General features: G+C 52.0%; 1 protein-coding gene across 2 annotated transcripts in view; it reads right to left on the reverse strand.

The window, feature by feature from the left end:
* DSCAML1 (DS cell adhesion molecule like 1) overlaps nt 1-22,787 on the reverse strand; it is a 339,429-nt gene that overhangs the window by 14,121 nt on the left and 302,521 nt on the right. For both annotated transcript variants that reach the window (XM_032427811.1, XM_032427812.1), the window contains exons 17-21: nt 19,835-20,075; nt 16,339-16,485; nt 14,018-14,173; nt 6,924-7,063; nt 1,039-1,192 (exon numbers count right to left, since the gene is read on the reverse strand). In XM_032427811.1, coding sequence (XP_032283702.1) covers nt 1,039-1,192; nt 6,924-7,063; nt 14,018-14,173; nt 16,339-16,485; nt 19,835-20,075 — 838 coding nt within the window. The remainder of the gene's footprint in view (nt 1-1,038; nt 1,193-6,923; nt 7,064-14,017; nt 14,174-16,338; nt 16,486-19,834; nt 20,076-22,787) is intronic.

Consider the following 22,787-nt stretch of genomic DNA (forward strand, 5'->3'; position numbering starts at 1 on the left):
GGTGCATAACTGGAAAACGGAGTAACACGGGCAGGGCAGGGGAGCCCCGCTGCGGGCCCTCCATCGAGCGCTAGCGGACTCTGAGCCTGTGGCAGGGGAGGGCTGATGCCTCTTGTGTGCCCAGCAAAGGAAGCTTGACGCCCCCAGAAGGTGGCTGGGCTGAGGCAGCCTCAGCCTGGTCCTTGGGCCCCAGGGCTCAAGAGTCAGGTGGCTGTGGGAGGAGGCAGGCCTGGGAAGAAGGGGGCCTTCCCGTGGAGGCTGGGAGTCAAGGTAGAGGACACGGAGCTCCCGGCTGGTGGCGGCAAGCTGCCATGCCCTGTGGTTGGCCCCGTGGTTGGCGCAGAGGGCAGACGAGGAGCTGTGCACGGCTGCCTCTTAGGTGTGGGGTCGGGGCCTGAGCACTGTCATTCCCTGTAAAGTGGGGGTGCGTATGCCCCCGTGGCACCCCTCTGCTCAGGCCAGGGATTCGGTGGGGCATTCCCTAAGAACACACACACTCTTATTCACCCGGTGTGCAGCATCTAGCCCAGAGCCGCCTCCTAGCTGCGCCCTCTGTGAATGTCTGTTGATCGAATGAATCAGCAGTCGGGCACCCCCTCTGCCCGAGGTGTCCAGCCTTTGAAACGGGGCAGTGGGGGAGATCCCTTTGTGGCTCTCTGCTCCGTGGAAGCAGTGTCCCCTGCCGCCACCCCCTCTGGAGATGCTGAGCCTTGGGACAAAGGCTCTGCTGTGGGCTGGGAGTGGGGCTAATGCCCCTTTGTTCAACCTCGGAGTGGAGTTTGGCATGGGGGACCGGGGTGCTCCGTGCCATCCGCCCCTGGGTAACTGTGCTGCCTGGAGCCTGTTGTGAGGCTTTCTGGGAGTCAGGGGGCAGCAGAGGCCCAGTCTTGGCGGATACAGGAGGGAGGCGGGGGGCCAGCCAGCTCCTCACAGCCAGGTCACGGAGAGGGGGGAGGGAGACAGCCCCTCCTCGGGGAGAACCAGCATTCTGGAAGGGGGCTTCTGGCGGCTTCTCCCGCTCGGGCCCGGGCTGCTTACCCTTGCCTGCAGGCTCAATGGTGACCTTCTCGCTGCTGTTGCCCCGGCCCGCAGAGGTGACGGCAGCCACCCACAGCAAGTACTGCTGCCCGCGGTTCAGGTGGGCGATCCGGTAGAAGAGCTGCTCCGGACTCGTCTCGTACTCGCTGGGAGCCTGCCGGACAGAGGCAGAGGAGTGCTAAGAACCCAGCTTCTGGGCCTCCAGCCTCCAACCCCAGCCTTCCTCGGGGACCTGGGCTCAGAGGAGGGGGTAGCCCAGTCGGGGGGGGGGCCAGGGGGGATGGGAAGAGAAGGTCGGATCCTGCCTCATTTGCCCTTTCTGGTTTAGGAGCAACAGCGAGCAGACTTTGTACTGGGCTTGGCTCCGGGTCTCATGGGCCTGCTCTGGGGTGTTGCTGGGCCAGCCTCAGTTTACCTCTTTGACCGATCCAGACGCTGGCAATTGCAGCTCCAGGCCAGGGAATGTGAGTGTGTCGGGTGAGTGATGGAGGGAGTCAGGAGAAGGGAGAGCGGAGGAAGGAGGGTCCCAGGAAGACCCCGAGGAAAGGGAGTCTCTGGGAAGAAGCTAAATTACCGCATTTGCCTTATTAGGGTTGTAGACAGTCTCCCCCAGCCTGTACCAGCTCTGCTGTCTAATTACCACTCCTTCCTTCTGCGGGAGCAAACCGTCCGGGGGAGGGAGGGGTGGGAGAGGGAGCTCTGAAAGCTTCCCTGGGCAACACTTTATTAACGATTATTAGTGGTATAGATCACCTTATATATCTGTAGGTTATATAAATCTATAAATTTTTTTTTAACCAAATGACAGTTTTGACAAGTTGCCAACAAAACAATATCGGATCCCAGTGGTTTTACCAGTTGCTTTGATGAAAAGATTATGTTGCCTTGGAAACCAGAGGCTCAGATATTGAAATGAATTTGAGAAGGAGCTTTTGATAAGCGCTAGTTTGCAGACCTCCTGTCAGCCCCTTCCCTGGTCCAGGCGGGATGGGGCGGACTTTCATTTTATTTTATTTTTTGGTCAGCCGCGGGGAAGGGAAAGGAGGACAGCACTAGGGCCTCTTTGAAATCAGGGCAGAAGTCTAGGGAGGGGAGCAGCCCCCTGGAACAGATGGGGGGCCCTGAGGCCAGAGGGAGCTAATAATTAGTTATCTCTGCAGTCATGGGATCTTGCACACACATGCTCACGTGCACACACTCACATGCACATGGACATGGAGACGCATTCATGCACATGCTGAGGGACAGACTTGCAGACAGATACAGGGTCACAGAGGGCCATTCTCTGTGCCCCGTGGGAGGGCTGAGGGGCCCAATGACTTCTCACAGGAGAAAACATCCTTTCTGGCCCCAGGCTGTCTGTAGGCAAATGTCAGGGAGGAGACACGGGCATCCCTTCAATACACACACAGCTCCCTGGCCAACTCCTCCTCCTGCCTCCCTCATGGAGACTTGGCCTTGACCCCAGAAGGTCCCTGCTGCGGACAGGTGCAGAACCACCCTGAGCCCTGTCGTTGGGAGGTCTTTTCAGGCCCCAGCACCCAGGAGACTGTGTGTATCTGTAGTTCCTACAGGTGCATGAGGTAGGCGGGTATAGGGGCTTCAACACCCACTTGCCCCTTCTTACTAAGGGCCTGTCCCATAGGTCACACACCTTTCTTTCTCAAGGATCCTGGGACCTCAGTTTTCTTTCCCGTGAACTAAGAAAGCAACACAGCTCTGCCTACCCTGTGTGGTTACAGAGAGGCACAAAGGAGGCAAGGGGTGGGTGAGTCCTTTGTAAACTGGGGCATGTTCGTCTCCTGGCTCTTTTGTCGGTGAGGATTGAGGTGTGTATGTGCATGCGAGGACAAGAGTTGAGGGGACCCGCTTGTGTGTCCGTGTGTATCGAGTGGACATTTGTGTCTGCCCAGGGTAGGAGAGGCTCGGCTTCCCACCGAAGGTGTTAGCATCACATCCAGATCCCGAGGTCTTCCCTTTAACCTGGACTCCCCAAGAAGCTCCTGAAATCATTTTTAAAAACACATAACCATACTCCCAAATAAAGTCCCTGTGGATCAAAGGTTAAAAAGAAAAAGGCAAAACTATGACAATAGAAATATGATTAGAAAGACATTTCTAATCATAAAAATGAAGGCAAAAATCATAAATAGAAATGATTCATAAATTTGAATTCTATAAAAACAAAACCTATGGCACACCAAAAATAGTACCAAAAGGCAAGCAGCGAACTGGCAAATAACTGCAACCAATATGATTAAAAAATGGTTATTCTCCTTATATGTAAAGAGCACTGACAGACCTGTAAGAAAAAACCACGAACAGCCCAAATGAAAAATGGACGAAGGATATGAATTGACAATTACCCAAAGATGAAAAAAAAAAAAAAAACAAACCCCAGCCAATATACATATAACAATAATCAACCTAATTAGTAATCAAAGGAATATACCTAAAATAGGACACCTTTATTCAAATCCAACTGGCAAAAATGAAACATGTATAATACCTTGGATTAGCATGGGCATGTGAAACAAGAATGTACTTATAATGCTGCTGGAAGCATGACTGGGTTCCAGCTTTCTGAGGGATAATTTACAAACATGTATGCATATCTTAAGAATACCCATACTCTTTGTGCCTCAGGAATTCCTATGGAAATTTACCCTAAGAAAATAATAAAACATGGGCATAAAGACTTTTATGAGGGATGTTCAATGAAGGATTATTTATAATGTTGAACACTTGAAAATAGATTAAATATAGAATGAGGGTACTGGTTAAATGGATTATATACATACAGGCATTCACCATCATGTTTGAAAAGAGTATTTGATGGGGTGGGGAAGTGCCTACATATATTACTTGAAAAACACAGATTATATGACATTATGTGAAATTTCATTTTCATTTTATTAACGCCCCCCCATAATATATGTACAGATCAAAGACTGGAAGGCTATATACCAAAACATTGCCAGTGTTTATCTCTAGGGAATGAGTATAAGTAATTTTTGCTTTCTTCTCTATTCCTTTATATTTTATGGAATTTCTGAGAATAAAGTGGCAATATTTTGATAATCTGAGAAAAACAACAAATGTATGGCAATGTTTGGTAAAATTTCTGAAGGGACTCAATGCAGCCCTGGCAGCCCCCGGGGCATCACTCCTGGGAGCCTACACCAGATGCAGTTTCCTTCTAGCCTGAGGATTCTACACACGCATGTTCATACACTCGAGTACGTATGCACACATTAAGACTCATGTGCATTGCCTCTGACCTCATACTCAAATCCACGGTTTTGTACCGTCATATACGTGCATGTGTCCTCACCCCCAGCACTCACTCCTAGAGCTCTTCCATAAGTGAATTTGTAATGCAGTTGTTTGGAATTTGGAATATATTCGTGCAAAGCGATAGTATCACACAGTCGCATGTGGTGGTCAGCTCCCTGGGTCCCTCACTGAGGCAGTCCCTACCCCACAAGGTGGCTGGCCCCTGGTGGGACACTGTCCCATGGGGACTCTCCCCAGGAGAGAGGACATGGCCCGGGGTCTCCAGCAGGGGCTGGGCACCAGGAGCCCTGTTCTGGGGCCTGGGAGAGAGGTCCCCAGCCAGCTGACTGGGGGCTCCTAAGCCTGAGTTAATGAGGATGCAGCGCTCCTTTGAAAGGCTTCATTGGCAGGGGAGGAGATGACTGCACAAAGCCAAGCTCGGGAATGAGTACCCTCTCCCATCAATTTACCAAGGGAAACTTGCCCGATGTCTAAGGCTTTACAATTGCCAGGCTGCTGGTAATTCATTCATCAAACATGTATTTAGTGACAGTGATGTTTCAGGCACAGTGTTGGGCAGCTGGGGACCCAGAGATGAAAAGACGCTGCCCCTGTCCTCGAGGGGCCCCACGGCCCAGTGCAGGACAGAGAAGTGAATAGCTAGCTGCCATGTGATGCAGTCAGCGTATTGGACAGAGGATGAAGGGCATGCCACGGCAGGGGTCAGCCTAGGCGGAGGTGGGAGCTGTGAACAGGCCCAGCAGGTGTCCAGAACGGTGGGGAACTTAGAATGCACGTGTGTGTGCGCACGCGCGCAGGATCGGGGGACGGGGAAAGGGGCAGACAGCATGGCTAAAACGCTGATTGGAAAACTGGCACAACCACCCAACGATGGCAGCGCATTCTCACGTGCAGACCCCATGGCTCGGTGGTTCCTCTCACGAGTACACACTCAGCAAGCACGCATGCACGCGAGCACCAGGAGACACGTGCGAAGACGCACACAGCAGCACCGTATGTAACAGCTCCAAGCTGAAATCCACCCAAATGCCTATCCACGGGCAGCAAACCGGATAAAACAATTCTATATACACACGCGGCTGAAACCCGTACAGAAGTGACAGTGAATGATCTATAACCACGCACAACAGTACGGATGAAATCCACAAATTCAGAACAATGTTGAGTAAAAGAAGCCAGATAAACGGTACGACTTGGCTTATATAACCTGTGAAAAGAGGCGACACTACTCTGAAGTCAGGATGGTTGTCATCCTGGCTGGGGAGGGGTAGGGCGGTGACCGGAAGAAGCACGAGGAGGTCCTCTGGGGGGTTGTAATGTTGTGTTCCCTGCTCTGGGTCTGCTTGCCCCGGGTGCTGTGAAAATTCACGGAGCTGTATGCTCACTTCTCTGCATAGTGTCTGTGAGGATGGAGGGGAGGACACAGAGTCCCTGCAAAGATATTTCTGGGCTTTCCCTCTGGTGATAGAACTCTGGCCTCCCTGGCGCGGTGCCGGGCCACCTACGGCTCAGAGGGTAATTCAGAAAGACCACAGGAAAGCCGAGTGGAGGAGGACATGGCACAGTTACCGAGCAATTTCAGGGCAGCGTTCCCGGCCGCCAGGAGCTCATCTGCAGATGCTCGGGCTGCCGCCCATCACGAGCTACTTGTGGAGGGGGAAGCTGGCCTCCTCCTGCTCCTTGCTCCCCGCCTGAGGTGTCCTGAGCACATCTCTGGGATAGTACTCCCAGGCCCCCCTCCGGGCGTGCCCTTCCACCTCCCCACTAGACTGGACACCCCCCTGAGGACAGGAGCACATGCTCGCATCGCTAGCACAGGTGTGCTCCAGGGTAGTCACCCAGCAGAACTCGGTGGTTGAGTGGCTGGAGATCAGGAAAGGCAGAGGGAAGGATGCAGACTGGGGGACATGGGTGCATAGAGTGCACCCACCCTCATCCTCTCTTCCCTCTCCGTGGGGCCCCTCTGAGCACCCAGTGGAGGGGCAGGGGCCAGCTGCCTGCACTGAACTCCCAGGTTTGGGCAGATATTGCAGTCTGAGTCTTCTCCCCAACAGTGAGGCCCAGCTCTGGCCCAGAGAGAGAGATGCTCTTGCCTCCCCTCAGCTGTCTGCCATCTTTTCTCCTCCCTTTAGCAGGCTCCATGCCGAGGAGGCCACTCAGGGCAGAGCTCCAGCAGCCGTCCAAGCCCAGACCAGTCATGCTGGAGAGTGGTTCATGTCCAGAGGCCATGGACCAGGCAGGCCCCAGTCAACAGCTCTGGGGCCCGCTAGGAGCTTCCTTGGTCAACCAGACCAGAAGAGTCGAGGCCTTGGTCTCCCTTTCACATCTGTTTAGTTGTGACCCCTGACTCAAAGAAGCCTCCAGGGCTTGTAACAACCTTGCAGCCCCTGGAACAGAGGACCGACCCGAGATGGACACTGGGTAAGGCTTCAGCTACTCTTGGGTGACCAGTGTCCATTCTTATCCATCAGTTCAGGTAGAAACACAGATGTAAGTAGCCCGTGGGTTTGGCCTGGATGCCCACTGATCTTCAGAGAACTTTTCCCTTTCTCCTGTCCCCCTCCTCATTCAACCCTGGGCCTACTTACCGGCTGGCCAGACCCAGGGCTGGAGCAGAAGATGGTGTACTTGCGGATCACCCCATTGGGCTTGGCTGGGGGAAGCCAAGACACGACCACACTGCTGGCGGAGGAAGGGACAGCTTTGATGCCAGCAGGGGGACCTGGAACTGAATAGGGAGAAGGCCAGGTCAGTTTAGAGAAAGGAGCTCCACCTTTGGGAAAGAATGCAAGGCGGGGAGAGAGGCGGATCAATCTTGGAGAGCTTCCTGGAGGAGGTATCCTTGAGCTATGGCTTAAAGGGGGAGGTTCCAGCAGGTGAGGAGAAAGGTGATCATTTGGGGCTTGTAACAAAGTCTCTGAGATGGAAGCACTGGGAATGGTCAGCTTCAGAACTGTTTGGTCAGAACCAAGGACTTAGGATAGTCCAGAGAGAAACAGAACCCATGGGGAATTCACCTTGATTTCTACAACCTTAATGTGCTTCCTGCCTCAGTGCTCGACTGGTTGCTTGTATATGGGCCAGGCAAATATACTGGTCACTTTGTTCTTTGGCCTGTGAGCTCTTTGAGGCTGGGGGCTCCAGAGACTCACAGAGCGGGCCTCCTCCTAAGGGTCAGGACCTGGTGGTCAGCCCACGGCCTGCTGGCTAGGCCCTTTCTGTTTGCAGGAGGAAAAGTCTATCTGAGAATTGGCTGGGAAATTCATCCTAAGGGGATCCCAATTCATATGGATTCTGCCCTCCCACTGCCCCCATCTCTCTGGGCCTGCCTGGCCCAGCTGGGACGCCGGGGCTCTGCTTGGGAGACTGGAAGCTTCCTGTTTTCAGGTCCCCTCATCTCTCCCTTGTATTGTCGTGTACTTGGCTTCCCTCCTGGGAGCTTTATGTTCCTTTGAGGACAGTCATGGCATCCTGCTCAACTTCCTTTGCCTCCCGAGCCTCCGTTTCCACATCTATATGATGGACGTAATCACAACCACATTAATGGTTTGTAGTGACGGTTAGCACTAATTAACATAAAAGCACCTGGCACCTCCTGACCTATAGAAGACACTCAATAAATGGGGACGATGATCATTTTTTTGCATTCCCTCTCTCAACTCTTGGCTTCTACCTATCACAATTTTTTTTTTTTTAAATCTAGTAAGTGGTCAACAATTCTAGGCTACATAAAATAATGATCCATCATCACCATCCATCCAGGGGCCCGAGCCCTCCCTCATGGATACAGCCCCGCCATCCCACCCCTGCTAGTACTCTGCAGCTGTGGAGTGCAGGGGACCATGGGGGGACCACTGGGGCAGGTGTGCTAACTGTGGTGTTCAGATTTTTTCTGTCCTTGCATACTTTTTTTTCTCAGTTGCAACTGAGAGGGGTATGTTGAAATCTCTCCCAGGATTGTGGGTTTGTCTATTTTTGCAGCCTTGAGGTGATGTTATTAGGTTCAACAAATTCGGAACTGTTTTATTTGGCTAGTAAATTGGGTCTTCTATCGTAAGAGTGTCCTTCTGTATGTCTAATGATGCTTTCTGCCTTAGAGCATACTGCATCTGATGCTGATATTCCAGTTTTCTCTCGGTTTTGCGTGGTATGTCTTTTACGTATTCCTTTCACATTGCACCTATCCATACCTTTATGTTTTAGGTGTTTAGTATAAACAGCACATATTTGGGTTTTGTTTCATTGCTAGCTAGTCTGACAGTCTTTGTCTTTTCATTGAATAATTTAGTCAATTTATCCTTAATGCAATTACTTATGTATTTGGGCTTAAATACCTCACCTTACTAAATACTTTGTTTGTCCCACCTATCCTGTTTTTCTTTTTATTTCCTTTTGTGCCTTTTTTTGGATTGAGTATTTAAAAAAAAATACTTTATTTCCCCTCTCTATTAGCTGGTTATTAGACAGCCTTTCACCACTTTTGGGGGTTATTCAATGTGAATCTTTAACTTACCAAAGTCTAACATCATTAATTGGTACTTTTTTTTCTCTGACAATGCAAGGGACTTAGAACTTCCATTTACCCTCTCCCAATTTATATGCCATTGTTGTATATTTTAATTATGTATATATTTTAGGCTCTCCCTGAGATAATATCACTATAATATCACATCATTTTATGCAGTCAATATTAATGGAGATTTACCCATATATTCCCCATTTAATTGCTCTTTCCTCCTTGTATCACTGAGCTCCTACCTGTGATCATTTTCCTTCTAGCTAAAGAATACCCTTTAATATTTCTCTAAAGCAGGCACGTTGGTGGTAAAGTCTCTCAGTTCTTGTTTGTCTGAAAATATCTTTATTTCATTTTAATCTTGGAGAATATTTTGGCTTGGTATAAAATCATAGGTTGATAACTATTTCTCTTACATACTTTATACCACTGCATTGTTTTCTGGCTTCCATTGTTTGTTTGTTTTCATTGTTTCTGACAAATTAGCCACTGATCTAATTGTTGGTCCCATGAAAGTAACTGGTCTTTTTCCTTCTGGTTGCTTTTAAGAATTTTCTTCTGTGTTTCCTGTTTAGTGGCTTTATTTGGATGAGCCTAGGTGTGGACTTCCTTAAGTCATCACCTGCGGAGTTCGTAGAGCTTCTTGCTTTGGGGATTGAGGTCTTTCCTCAGTTTTGAAAAGTTTTCAGGCATTTTATCTTCTGCCCCATTCTCTTTCTCCTCTTCTTTGAGACTTCTTCTCACATCCTCTATGTCCTTGATATTCAGAATGTGGTCCATTGGTCAGCAGCAGCGTCACCTGGGAGCATGTCAGAAATGCAAAATCTCAGGTTCCACCCTAGACCTACCAAATCAGAATCTGAATTTTAACATGACCCCCAAGTGATTTGTATGCACAGTCAAGTTTGAAAATCACTCTTCTATATCTGCTACTTGCTCTTTCATTTTCCATTCATTTTTCTTTCTGAGCTTCTTTTGGGTCTTCTCACCTAACTTCCAGTTCACTAGTTATCTCGTCAGCTGTATCTAATTGGTTATTAAGTCTATCTCCTGAGTTCTTAACTTCAGGTATTAATAGTTTTTGTTTCTAGATTTTCCATTTGATAGTCTCCAATTCTCTTAAAATTTCAATCTTTTTCAGAATAACTATTTGAAAGTTCATATTTGATAAAACCTGTGTTTGGAATTCTTGTGGGTCTGTTTCTGTTTCTTTCTTTTTTTTTTTTTTTCCCTATTGGCTTTTGTTCACGGTGTTCCTCATTATTTTTTATTGTATGCCAGACACATCATTTGCAAACTTGTTTGTAGAAATAATTTGAGGCCTCAGATGATGTAATCTTCCTAAAGGGAGAATTCACGTTTGCTTCTGGCAGGTATCTGCAATCTGGGGTGCTAGCAATCCGGGACTACCTCAATCTAACTTCTAGGACTGAGATGATTTGAAGCTGAGGTGTCTACTTTGGGTGCACTTTTAATCCAACATGCTGCCCTCATGGTCTCAACTCAAAGTGAGGGGGATTCACCAGATAGACCCGCCCACCCCAGCAGGCCCTGGACTCCAATTCACGTCTTTCTAGTGCTTCTCAGATTCTCAGCCACTGCCTCCAGATTCGGCAAATGTCCCCCCGCCATGGGGAGAGCTGTTCCAAATGCCAGGCTCACCTCCAGGGCCTCCACTCTCTCCTGGATCCTGGCCCAGTAATTCTGCACTCTCCTGCCAGCTCACCGATGCCTTCAAGCAAGTGTTTTAAAAAATATTTTAGCCAGATTTCCTAGTGTCCTCAGCAAGAAGGAGAGTGGGCTTGAGTTATGTAGTCCACCATTACTGGAAGGGCAAATCTTCTGATATGTTTCTCTAAGCTTGTGCCCACTCCTCCCTTCATCCTCACAGCTGCCACCCTAGCACACACCTTCCACTTCTCTGCCTGGATGCCCCACAGGTTCTAAGGGGCCTCTCTGACACTGGTCCTTAACCCCCCACAGCCCCTTCCTGCCATTTGTCCCCTCGCTTCTGTGAGAGTTGCCTTCCTAAAACCCAGGTCCAGTGCAGCCTCGCCCCTCAGTTAAATATCTTTAAGATGGCTTAAAATCCAACTCAACTTTCCCTGGGGAGGTGAGACGTCAGCAAGAGGCTTTGTTACTCAGGAACCAAGTCCAGCCAAGCCAGCCTGAGACCAAGTTAAGACTGGGGGATTTGGACTTCAGAAATGAGCTTGAATTTATTGAGTTTGTTTTCATTTTATCTTTTAATTTATTTTGGTTTTCTCTACATTTCCTGATCTTTTTTTTCCTTTGGAAGAATGCAAAATCCTGAGCTGGGGCAGGGGGTGAGGGGGCGGGTAGGGAGTCACAGTGTCTTCAGCTCTTCGTTCCAAGCTCCCACAGCCAAGCTGGGCTTGCAGTGTGGACCTGTCTGCTTCCCAAGTGAGCTGAGAAAGAACGGTAATGGGAGAACCTGGTGGAGGTAGGGCCAGTGCTGGTGTGGCATCTGCTTGTCTGTCTGCCCATTTGCCACTGTTCTTTCCTGTTCCTTGCAAACTGAGCCTCCCTCTTGCTCAGGTACCCATGCCCCTCTGTCCCTCAGAGAAAGCTGTCCCCATCACTGCCAACCAGGGTATTTACCACCCTTCAGGGAAGTCAGCCGCGATCATCCCATTCCCCTTTCAGTGACTGGCTTAGCAAAAGGCACGTTGCCCCAGGGTGGCCAATGGGAAATAAGGGTAAATCTGTTGAAGGGCTTCTGGGAAAGATGTTTTCCACTCCCAAGAGAGGCATGCCCACAGGAAGAGACCCCTTCTCTCACTCTGAACTCTGTCTTGTCTGGTGTGATGTCTAAAGCTGCGGTCATTTGGAGATCACGGGAGGGACACCTGACACGCTGAGGAGGGCAGAGCAGAAGGATGGGGCCCACTGGGTTAAGCAACCTTGGAGCTGCCCTCCTCAAGACTCCTTGGTATGTGTGATAATAAATACACTTACTAGTTAAATCTTTTTTTAGTTGTATTACTCACAACCAAAAGCTTCCTGTCTGCTATAGGGATGCAATGGAAAGTAGAGAAGATTTGGAGGCAAGAAGGCCTTGATTTGCCTCCTACAATGAGCTGCGTGACCTTTAGCAAGTTGCTTTAGCTCACTAGGCCTCACTTCTCTCACCTCTAAAATAGACATGATAGGTACCTCACTGGGCTCTTGGAAAGGCTCGGTCATGCTTATGACTACACATATGTCTAGTGTGGCTGCAGTTCTGGAAGCGACCTCGTCTGACAGTGGCTTCCTTCTGGCCCGGGCCTCCCTTTTGGGGGGCACTGAGTCCCTCAGGGGTGCCTGGGTCCACCCAAAGTGGTCATTTCATGGCCAGCACCTTGGTAGCTAGTAGGACCCTGCCATTTGCTAGCACTGCACGTTTTAGGAAGGATTTTACAGTTAACTTGCTTCTTACAACAACTTGATGAGCCTCTCTGTCCCCATTTTATCACGAGGAAACAGGCTCAGGAGGTTAAGCGACTGGCCAATAATGGGCAGGGCTGGGCCACGCTCTTCTACTGTGCCTACCAGCACCCCTTCCCTCCGCAGAGCCACCTGTGGGGCCCCATTCTCTGGCTGCGCGCGTCCCTGTGCGTAGCTCTGGAGGCATCTCTAAAGCGAGAGGTGGAAAGCTCCTTGTGGGGAGGGATGATGCTCTTGGACCTTCGGATTCCCTCGGATTCCCTCGTGGGGCCCCACCTTTGTCAAACACGTCAGGGAGCTTATCGCTCAGATCCTGCATCAGCACAGGATGCTAGGCGTCGGGGCAGGGTGGGGGAGCAGTGGTTCCCATCTAGAGGCTGGGAAGGTGCCTTGTGTGTGGTTCGGAAGCTCTGGAAGGGGCCAGGCTCTGAGCATGGTCGCCGCTTGGTCTGCACACACATGAGCAGGTGGCTCTGCCCGGAGCTGTCCTAGGAAACCTTGATGGGGGGATTAATGGCAGGAAAAGTAGGGCAGGCAGGTTGGTAAATATTTAATTGCTCGGAGCTTAAGGCGGGGAAGGGGGCCGATCAGTGGAAGGGCAGGGCTTAGGGAGAGTGGGGAGCTGGATTAAACCGGTCTGTTCCCTGGGCACTGGGCTGCTCTGGGAAACTCCCAGCCTGAGACCCTCCTCTCAGCAACTCTAACCCTCCAGCAGCTTCTGCCCAGTCGCACAGGAGGGACCCAGACCCTGGGAACTTGGAGAAAACCGAGGCAGCGAGGAGAGGAAGGCATGATGTTAGCTGCTGTTTTGGTGCCTAGGCTGCCAGCCACTCTTCTTCACATGAACTGACTCTTAAAAATAGAGCACCTGCCTCAGAAGGTGTAAGCATCAGCTAAGTGATGGTGTTGTGATGGGGTGAGGAAGAAAGTGGAGGCTGGAAGCAGGAGCCCAGAACTGCGCATGGTCACACACACCACCTCCTGGACGCAGGGGGTGCTTCATATGAACGAGGCCCCCTGGCGGCGTGCAGCGCTGCGTCTCCCAACCTCTTCTCTGCTGGGTTGACTCAGCTCCCAACCTCCCCCACCTCCTTCCTCTGTCACCCCACCCTGGAGGTTTGGCTCCTTATCTCTGCTTTTCCTCCAGTTCTGCCCCAGGGGGAAGGGCTTTAAGATCAGAGCTCCGAATGGAGGCACAGCCCATTCTCTCCCCGAGAGCCTCCCCAGGACACCAGAGTCCAGGGCCTGGCCCATTCTGGGGCCTCTGCAGGATGGCTGCCAAGTCCCTAACCCGAGCTGTGAGGCGTGATGCTCCTCTCCCCGTCCCTGCCAATCCCAACCATCTGTATCCAGAGGAAACCAGGCAGAAACTTGCAGGGGAACGGATGCCACAGAAAGGATGCTCTTGGGGTGGAGGTGGGAAGGGAGGCTTTATCTGGCCTCTGACCTAGTGCCGCAGGGGGAGCCGAGGGAGTGGGCTCCGTATGCTTATATGTTTATTCAGGAGTCCCAGAGCATCTCGCCCCCGCCTATGGTCAGCTGTGGTCTCCCCAAGCGGGGTCCCAGAGCGCCCAAAACCGCCCTACAATGACTCAGAGGGACAGGAGACAGGACAGTGCACTGCTGTCACCCTTCTCCTTGGGCAATGCTCAGCAACAGGCCCTGGGGGAGCCTGGCAGGGGTGCCGAGGCCGGGCTGCGCGTGGCAGAGAGGACTCACCATCCTCCTTGGTCTGGATGTAGAGCACGCTGCTGCGCACGCCGTCCCCGGCTTGGGTGTAGGCCAGCACCTGCACGCTGTAGTTGGTGAACTTCTCCATACCTCGCAGCTCCACCCGCTCCCGCGTGGTGGTGATGTTCTGCATCTCGCCCCACTCTGCCAGAGACAAGCAGCCTCTGAGTGTCACCAGGTGGGCTGTGCCCGGTCCCCCTGCTGCTGTCCCCTCTGCCATCCTGGGCGCCACTGGGCTCAGACCTCCACTCTTTGGTAGTGGCGACTAGGGGTGCCTGACCTCCGGGTACATAGGGGCAGATCTGGGGCCCTGCTCCCGGGCCACATCTCCCCCCAAGTGGCCCAACCAGGGTGAGTGGCCTATGCCCGGCCTTGGCCCCAGTGACCTTGCACCAAATTCAACTTAATACCCTCTCACTGGAATACTTCCATCTCTCCGAGCACATTTCCCCTCCTCCACCGAACCCCCTCTCCATGCGAGGGACCCCAAGAGTGCCTTACTCTCAGTACTATAAGGGGCCAAGTCTCCTTCCCTTCTCCCCACCACTGAGGACACCCTCCCCAGGAAGAACCCATGCAGAGAATCTGGGACATGCTGGTAGAGGGGACAGCCTCCGCCAGAAAGGGCCAGGCCTTCCTCCGGCTCAGTGAGGACCCGTCATCTGGCTCCACCAAGGGACTTACTGTAGGCTGAAAAAGAGCTTAGGGAGGGGGTCCCCCGGGAAGACCAGGGTCTTAGAAGGAGGAAAAGAGACAGGGTCCTGAGCTGACAGCCGTCCAGTGGGACCACTGGGCTTTCAGAAAGACAGGCCTGGACACTGGCTGAGGACAGGCTTTGTGGAAGCCTACAGACCCACCCCAGCACCTCCCTGGGGCCCTGCTGCGGGCAGAGGGCCCGGCCACGGGAGGGCAGCAGTATGCCGGGGTCAGGGAGTGAGAACACCATGCCCAGCCAGAGGCAACCCCAGGTCAGTACAGGGAAGCCTCAGAAACCTGAGCAGCGGGACCTGCTTTTTTAGGAAATCAGACACCAGGGCAGTCTTGTCCAGGACTGGAGCCAGAGAAAGACCCAAAAGCAGGTCAGTATGGCCAATAGGCCAGGTGCCTTTGGAGATGAGAGAGGCCAATACCTTCCTTACCTGAAGGGGCTGAGCTAGGAACACCATGGGCTTAGAAAAGAGGAAGCAAGTTCTGGAAAACGAGAGGCCACCCCTTATCTGACGCAGCACAAATAGGTGATGCTATCTCACAGCGTATGAGCTGGGGACACCTCCCGGGATCCCACCCCTGAGCCCCAGGCCACCGTGCTTTTGGAGGAGACAGTGGCGGTGGTGGCAGGGAAAGGCACGTCCTGTTGGCAGTGCATCTGGGCACAGCACAATGCAGGGGGGAGAAGGGGAGGGCAACTGCCTTGCAGAAATGACCATGAGCTGGAGCTCCGGGTCCTCCAGGGGAGAAGGGAGGGCGAGGGGGCTGGTGGCAGAAAGCTCAGGATCCCGGGAGCGAAGCTCACTGTGGCCTGTTGTGGCCCCCCAGTAGGACATCTCCATGCTTTGGGATGCTGGGCCTCTGGCTTGTACAAGCGCAGGCTTCCCCGGTCACCACAAGGCTCCCGTGTGCCCCAGCAGGCAGGGGCTTGGTGTGTTTGTGGGGCTGCACATGGCGGTTTAGACCAGTGCATCCCAGGGCAAGGAAGGCACCCCCGGGGCTGGACCACTGTCTTGGGTTTTGTCCCTCTGCCATTCCTACCCCAGCTCCACTTCCTGCTCTTCTCCGGGTCCTGGGCAGCTCATCTGCACAGACTACTTGTCTCGCTGCCCGGCCAAGGGGCGCTGCACCCCCCTCCCCCCCAGCTTCTGGTAACCCTGCTTCCTCCTCTTGCCCCTTCTGGCCTCGGTGATGATGACTAGTCCCAGGTGCCCCACGCTCGCTCCAGACCCCTCTGAAAGAAGTGCCTTCGTGAAACTCTTCAATCGCCCCGTCTGAGTGTGCCAACTGGTCCCTGCTGGGACCCTGCCTAAGATCCACAGGTTACATCAGAAAAGCACAGCCGCCCCATCACACCTCCAGTCATTCCCAAACACACTGCTGTCTAGGAGCAGCTGGTGTCCCTCCCCCAGCACAGAGGTGACCATGTATTCTGCCACCCACACTGGCCCTGGCTCTGGCCGGGATAGCATGTGCAGAAGAGGGGGTTGGACCTCCACTTGACGTCCCAGGGGAAGATGCTCAGCTCAGCGTGGACACAGACCCCCATGTAGCCTGCACCTCTCACCCCGAGACTCGGCCGTCACTCCCGGCAGACTCACCCCCATCCACATAGAGTGACCAGAAGATGACCCGATAGCCTTTGAGGACTCCATTGAGCGTGCTGCGTGGGGGCTCCGACCAGGAGATGACAGCCACATCGGAGGTGATGGACAGGGCCCGGACATTCTCGGGGGGCTGGCTGGGCACTGCAGGGGGCGGGGCGAGAAGGGAAGGGCCCGGTCAGGGGGTACAGGCCGACATCCGTGGATGCTGAGGGCACAAGATGATGAACTCCAGGCATGACCCCATGGGGATCCACCAGTGGGCACCACAGCCCAGGGAGTCCACCTACACTGAAGGTTACAGAGCCTGGAAGATCGCCAGGCCAGCCCTGGGTCTTATCTGATGGCTGCTGGCCCCTATGTGGCATCCGACCAGGTGGTCTGAGCCCAGCCTGGCTCTCGGGCCCCTTGTGTCCTTATGCCAAGCTGAAGGGAAGGAAAAGAAGGAAGTGGTCCCTTCACCTGGGTAAAGGGGAGAAGGGGTTTCATATACACCTTTAGGGTTTCTGGGACCATTACACCTTTGTCCAAGCACGTGAACACATCAAAATGCCTCAGATGGTGAGAAAACACTTCTGAGACCAACTTAGATGGCCCATCCTGCCTCCAACCCTCCCCACTGGAGAGGTACCGTGGAGCTAGCCTAAGTCCTACACCCCAGGGTTGGCCCTGGGGCAGGTCACTCTTTCTGAGATGGCAGCCGGCAGGGACGCCAGGCTCCAGGAGCCACCTTGGTTGGGGAGAGCTTTGGTGGCACTTCCTGCTGGCTTCCTAGGAGCTGGGGCCAGAGGGAAAGGCCATGTCTGCTTTGCTCTGAGAGGGAGAAGGGAGGCACAGGCTGGATGGAAGGTAATTAGATCCCATTGCCCCACAAGAGGCAACTCTAATTTTTATGAGCATTTAAACGATAATACATCATCCTAACAATCCTCTTTGAGAATGATTATTGTTTCATATTACTTAGGTGTAAAAATATAAGCACCATGTAATTAGGGACCCAGTGTAATAAACTAATACAGATCGCCCGTTCGAACAAAATGAAGGTAATATAATTATGGAAAAGACACTATTGCTAAAGCAGGGGCCCTTGAATACCCCAGGAGGAGTGCTAATATTGCCAGGAAACGATCAGGATCTGACAGGCTAACGAGGGCCTTAATTAAGTATGAAAAACTGCTGAGCAAATGCTGCTGGAGACTTCTTCCCTCTCTCCTCTTTTGTTTTGAAAATGACTCTACAGCCCGTGCTGATCTCTCCCTGTTGGAAATTCTAGGTCCCCCACCCCCGGAGCCGGGGAGGTGGTGCCCTGCTGGAGGCCTGGCCTGGCTCTTTCCTGGGCCGGCCCTGGTGGACGGCAGAAAGTATGTGGCCGGCCATGGCGGTGTGGGCCCGGGGCAGCTGTCCCCTTGGACACGCCTTCCCCGGGCATCCTGGGTCCGCGTCACTTGGTCCTACATCCAGCCTTGCTCCCAAGCGAGAGACAATGGGGCAAAGGAGAAGGAGTATGGGATTCAGGGTCTGACCTGGATTTTGAGCCCAGGCTCTGTTCTTTAGGTGACAGGTGATCCTGGACAGGCTACTTAGCTCCCTCGAAACTGGGCTTCTTGTATGGGTTAATGCCCTAGCTGTTGGCGCTGTGGGTCTCACAGGCAGGGGCCCCCTGTGCCAGTACCCGGGAATTTCCCTGAAATGTAAAATTAATTCAACGGGCTAAAGCAGGAGCTGAGGGGAGGTGGGGGGAGGGCCCAGCAATCTGTTTACAGCCCTCCAGAAGGTTCTGATACACACTCAGGTTTGAGAACCACTGGGTTAGAGCACCACTTGGGATGAGTACTACTGGTGTGAAGAGGTAACAGGTGGATCCCCTCCCCCCAGCCAGGCCTGTGGCCAGCATCGCGGAGGGCTGGAGTCGGTGTGGAATGACGGAGGGGGAGGGGCACTGGTTGTCTTCTGGCCCCTACATCCCTCCCCCGGGGGTTCTCTGTGCCCCTCTGCTTGCTATGTGCCTTTCCCTCTTTCTGTGTTCTCCCATTCCCCAGGGACTCAGTGCTTCATCCCAAAGCCCAGCTTGGGCCCTGGAGCCACTGAATGAGAATCTTGGGAGATGAAGCCGGGGCATCGGTATTTTTTCAAAGGGCCCCAGATAATTCCAATTTGCAGCCAAAGTTAAGGCCCACTGGTATGAGCTAATCTACTTCCAGGTGTTTCTGATCTGATGTATCCTTCCTCCCAAGGGTGTCTACGTTTTCAGAGAAGATGAACTACGGAGAAGGCATTGCTTAACCTAAATTCCAGAATGATTCCCCCCACCCCCTACCTCTCCCAACTCAGGACTTTAACTCACAACCCTGAGATCAAGACCTGAGCTGAGATCAAGAGTTGGTTGCTTACACCTGAGTGGCTCAGTCAGTTAAGCATCTGCCTTTGGCTCAGGTCATGATCCCGGGGACCAGGGATCAAGTCCCGCATCAGGCTCCTTGCTCAGCGGAGAGCCTGCTTCTCCCTCTGCCTGCCGCTCCCCCTGCTCGTGCTCGCTCGCTCTCTCTCTCCCTGACAAATAAATAAGTAAAATCTTAAAAAAAAAAAAAAAAGTTGGACACTTAACCTACTGAGCCACCCAGGTGCCCCAAGGAATGACTTTCTAACGGTGGAATGCTGGGTGTTCTGTTGGCATTATGCCCTCGGGACGGTGAGTCCCCTCCCTCTGCTGGGGCAGGGTCAGACGCAGCAACGGTTTTAATCTCAGACTCTGGTTTTGGGTTAGGGCATCAGGAAAGAAGCTTAGGAGGACGCTCTGCTTCTTTTGTCTGCTCTTTGGGGGCTGCAGGCCTCAGGGGCCACGTCTCCTCTTTCAGGTACAGCTGGCCCTTCTCTGTGCTTGGAGAGCAGGCACACCCCTGCTTCCTCCTAGCCCTGTCCTCCTGAAAACTGGGCCCTGTCATTTACTCATCAGAGTGTGGAGTCCTCTCTAGTCCTCAAAGAATCACGTTTTAAGCAGTGGGCTCTAAAGCATCCACCACATGGATCTTGGAATTTCTTAGCCCCTGTCTCATCTCCGGCCCCTCAAATAGGTAGTGGACAGGTTCCAGCCCAGAAGTACAAAGGTAACTTGGGTTCTGCCCCTTTTCCGACCTGCAGGTTGTGAGGGAGGAGAAACAGGACCAGGGTGTAGAGGAAAAGGGCCTGGGGAGAGAGATGAGTGAGGGCCAGAATGAGGGAGCAACACGGCTGGAGAGTCAGGTGGGTGACAGGCGGGGCTCAGATGGGCAGAGCATCAGCCAGCAATGGATAGAGTGTTGGCCAGTGGATTGAGAGGCCTGGGGTGCTCGAGGGACCAGCATCTCTTGAGGAGCCAGTGGGCAAGAGGAGATGGAGTGATCCAGGGAGCCCGTGTGCCTCCCCGGACTGTGACGGGGCCCAGGAGCAGTGGAGGGCCCCGAGTCCTCGCTGGCAGCCCTGGCTCGCACCCCCCACCCTGTGCTGGTGCCCTCACCATCCTCCAGGGTGGTGGCATTGATCTCGCTGGATGAGGGCCCTGTGCCAGCCCGATTGAAGGCCTGGACCACCACCCCATATTGGGCGAACTTCTTGAGGTTGTCCAGGGTGTAGACCTCACTGTCCCCGGTGGCTTTCATCTCCACGATGCTATATTGTCCGTTGCTGCCAGGGCTGTTTTCCCTGTAGCCAATCTGGTAGCCCCGTATGACGCCATTCTGCAGCTCCTTCTTGGGCGCCTGCGAGTGGGGTGGGGGAGGGGAGACAAAGACACAGTGGGGCTCTGAGATGATGCTCTGAAAGCCAAAGTCAGATCATGTCCCTCTTCTGTTCCCAACACTCCAAAGGCTCCCATCTCTCTTGGGGTGAAAACCAAAGCTCTTATAAACACAACGTAACCCTATACGATCTGACCCCTGTTAGCTCTTGGGTCCATCTCCTCTTCCCCATGCTTCCCCTGCTCCAGCATACTGGCCTCTCGTGGTTCACACTGGGCCCATCTCCATTTCAGGGGGAACGCTCTTTCCTTGGGTAGCCACACAGCTTCCCTCTTCACCTCTGTGGTGTCCTTGCTGAAACGCCCCTGTCTTAATGAGGCCTTCCTCACTCTCTTTATGTAAGATTGCTCCCTGCCCTCTGTTCCGTATTCCTTACATTTCTTCCTGGTCCCCATCACCTCTTGGACCCACCTTTTCTTCCCCATGCTTTCTTTTTCGCCATTGCGCTTAGCACCACCAGACACTATTTATTTTACTTATGTGTCCATCTGTTCCCATTAGAATGTAAACACCATGAGGATGAAAAATGTTGTCTGTTTTGTTTGCTCTTTGCTGTATTCTCACTGTCTAGAATGATGGCTGATATGTAGCAAGCCTTCAATCCACAGTTACTGAGTGAATGAATGAATGAATGACTAGGGGTATCATTTGACATGGGCTCAGGAGCCTGGGAGAAATGGAACAGTACACAAAAAGTAACCAGCTGGAGAGGGAGATGAGCAATCAGCTTGAATAAAAAGAGAGCCCCAAGATAGCACATCATAACCCTCTAGGACAGCTACTGTCAAAAAATGGAAAACGACAAGTGTTGGTGACCATGTGGGCAAACTGGACTCTCGCACTGCTGGTGGGAATGCAAACTGGTGCAGCTGCCATGGACAACAAAGTTAAACACAGAATTACCATATGATCCAGCAGTTCCACTCCTCGGTACATACCCCAAAGAAGTGAAAGTGGAGACTCAGACAGGGACTTGCACACCCAAGTTCACGGCAGCGTTATTATTCATAAGAGCCAAAAGGTGGAAGCAACCCAAGTGTCCATTGATGAATGAATGGATAAAAAAAATGTGGTCTATAAATGCAATGGAATATTATTTAGCCTGACACTTAGCCTATTATTCAGCCAGAATGGAATTCGGACACAGGCTACCACGCGGCTGACCCTTGAAAACATCATGCTAAGTGAAATAAGCCAGACACAAAAGGACAAATGATGTATTATCCAGTTTCTATGGGGTCCCTAGAACAGTCACATTCACAGAGTCAGAAAGGAGACTAGAAGTTTACAGGGGCTGGGGCAGGGAGGGGGGTACTTATCAGGGCACAGAATTTCTCTTTGGGATCCTGAGAAAGTTCTGGAGGTGGATGGCAGTGATGATTGTACAACTAACGGTGAATGTACTTTATGTCACTGAACTGTGCACTTAGGCATGGATAAAACGGTAAATTTTATGTCAATAAAATGGTACATACATTTTACTACAATTTAAAAAAAAAAAAGAGTCCTTGACTTTGGTGTGTGCCCAGCCCTTTGGAGCATGTAGCTAGAATGCCCCGGACATCATGGCTAGGGGCTGGGGTGTGTGGGGGCCGAGGCCTGAAGCCAGCCCCCAGATGGAGGGACAGAGGTGGACAGGACACGTGGTAAGAAGGGGGCATTTTGGAGCTCTGGCTAGGCTGGTGGGAATGAAGGACTGACCCTAGTCAGCCGGAAGAACAGCCAGAACTCAATGGCATGAGTCTGGGGGCTAGAAAACATACTCTTATCCAAAGCTTCAACCTTGATACACAACCAGACACACACACACACACACACACACACACACACACACACACCCCACACAATCCTGATACATCTCACATCCGGAACCACGAACACACACATCCGGACCCATCAAAGCAAACATCCTGATCTGCTTACCTACGTACAGTCAGATAGATTTAGACTCACAGATAGAAACTGACTCCTTGAGCAAGCAGACTTGCCCATCTATAAATTGAGAGAGAGCACCCACCCCGGTGCATATAAAAACAACTTGAATCAGGGTTTTAAAGACAATGAAGTTAATTGAAAAGCCCACCTTTTATTATACTAAAAAATAGTGAGATAAAAAACAATTAAGTTAGTAAAACAGCCCCACTGTTTTTTTTTTAATTCAATGAATGTTGTAAATGAACTGCATTTACGCTCACTGTTAACTCAATAAAATGAAGTTTTTAATTTAACATAATTGTTTTGAACTCACTAAATAGGTGTGCGTGCGTGTGTATTTAATTGACTTGACTTTTTGTTAATGCCTGAATAATGTTTCTCTGCACTTGGGCAGTCCTGTTTGCTAGTTTGTAAGTGAGCAAATTCCTGAATTCTCGTATCTGCCCATGTATACCTACACACACACACTCACACGCACACACACACACACACACAGACATCTATTATAGACACAAACATATCTTCAAGAGTGATACCCCGTCTTCACAATGATGGATACTCTCGTGTTACACACACACATCCATATTGCCACGTACTGATATATACAACACACATGTCCACGTGACCAGAGCCATCTCTACCATGATGATGATATACACCTGTGCAGAGCACCACATAACATACATCAACATATACTGACAGAGGTCTTGGATGGGCATCCAGGCACACCCTGCTATA

The sequence above is a fragment of the Phoca vitulina genome, unplaced genomic scaffold, assembly GCF_004348235.1.
Source record: "Phoca vitulina isolate PV1807 unplaced genomic scaffold, GSC_HSeal_1.0 scaffold38, whole genome shotgun sequence".
Lineage (NCBI taxonomy): Eukaryota > Metazoa > Chordata > Mammalia > Carnivora > Phocidae > Phoca > Phoca vitulina.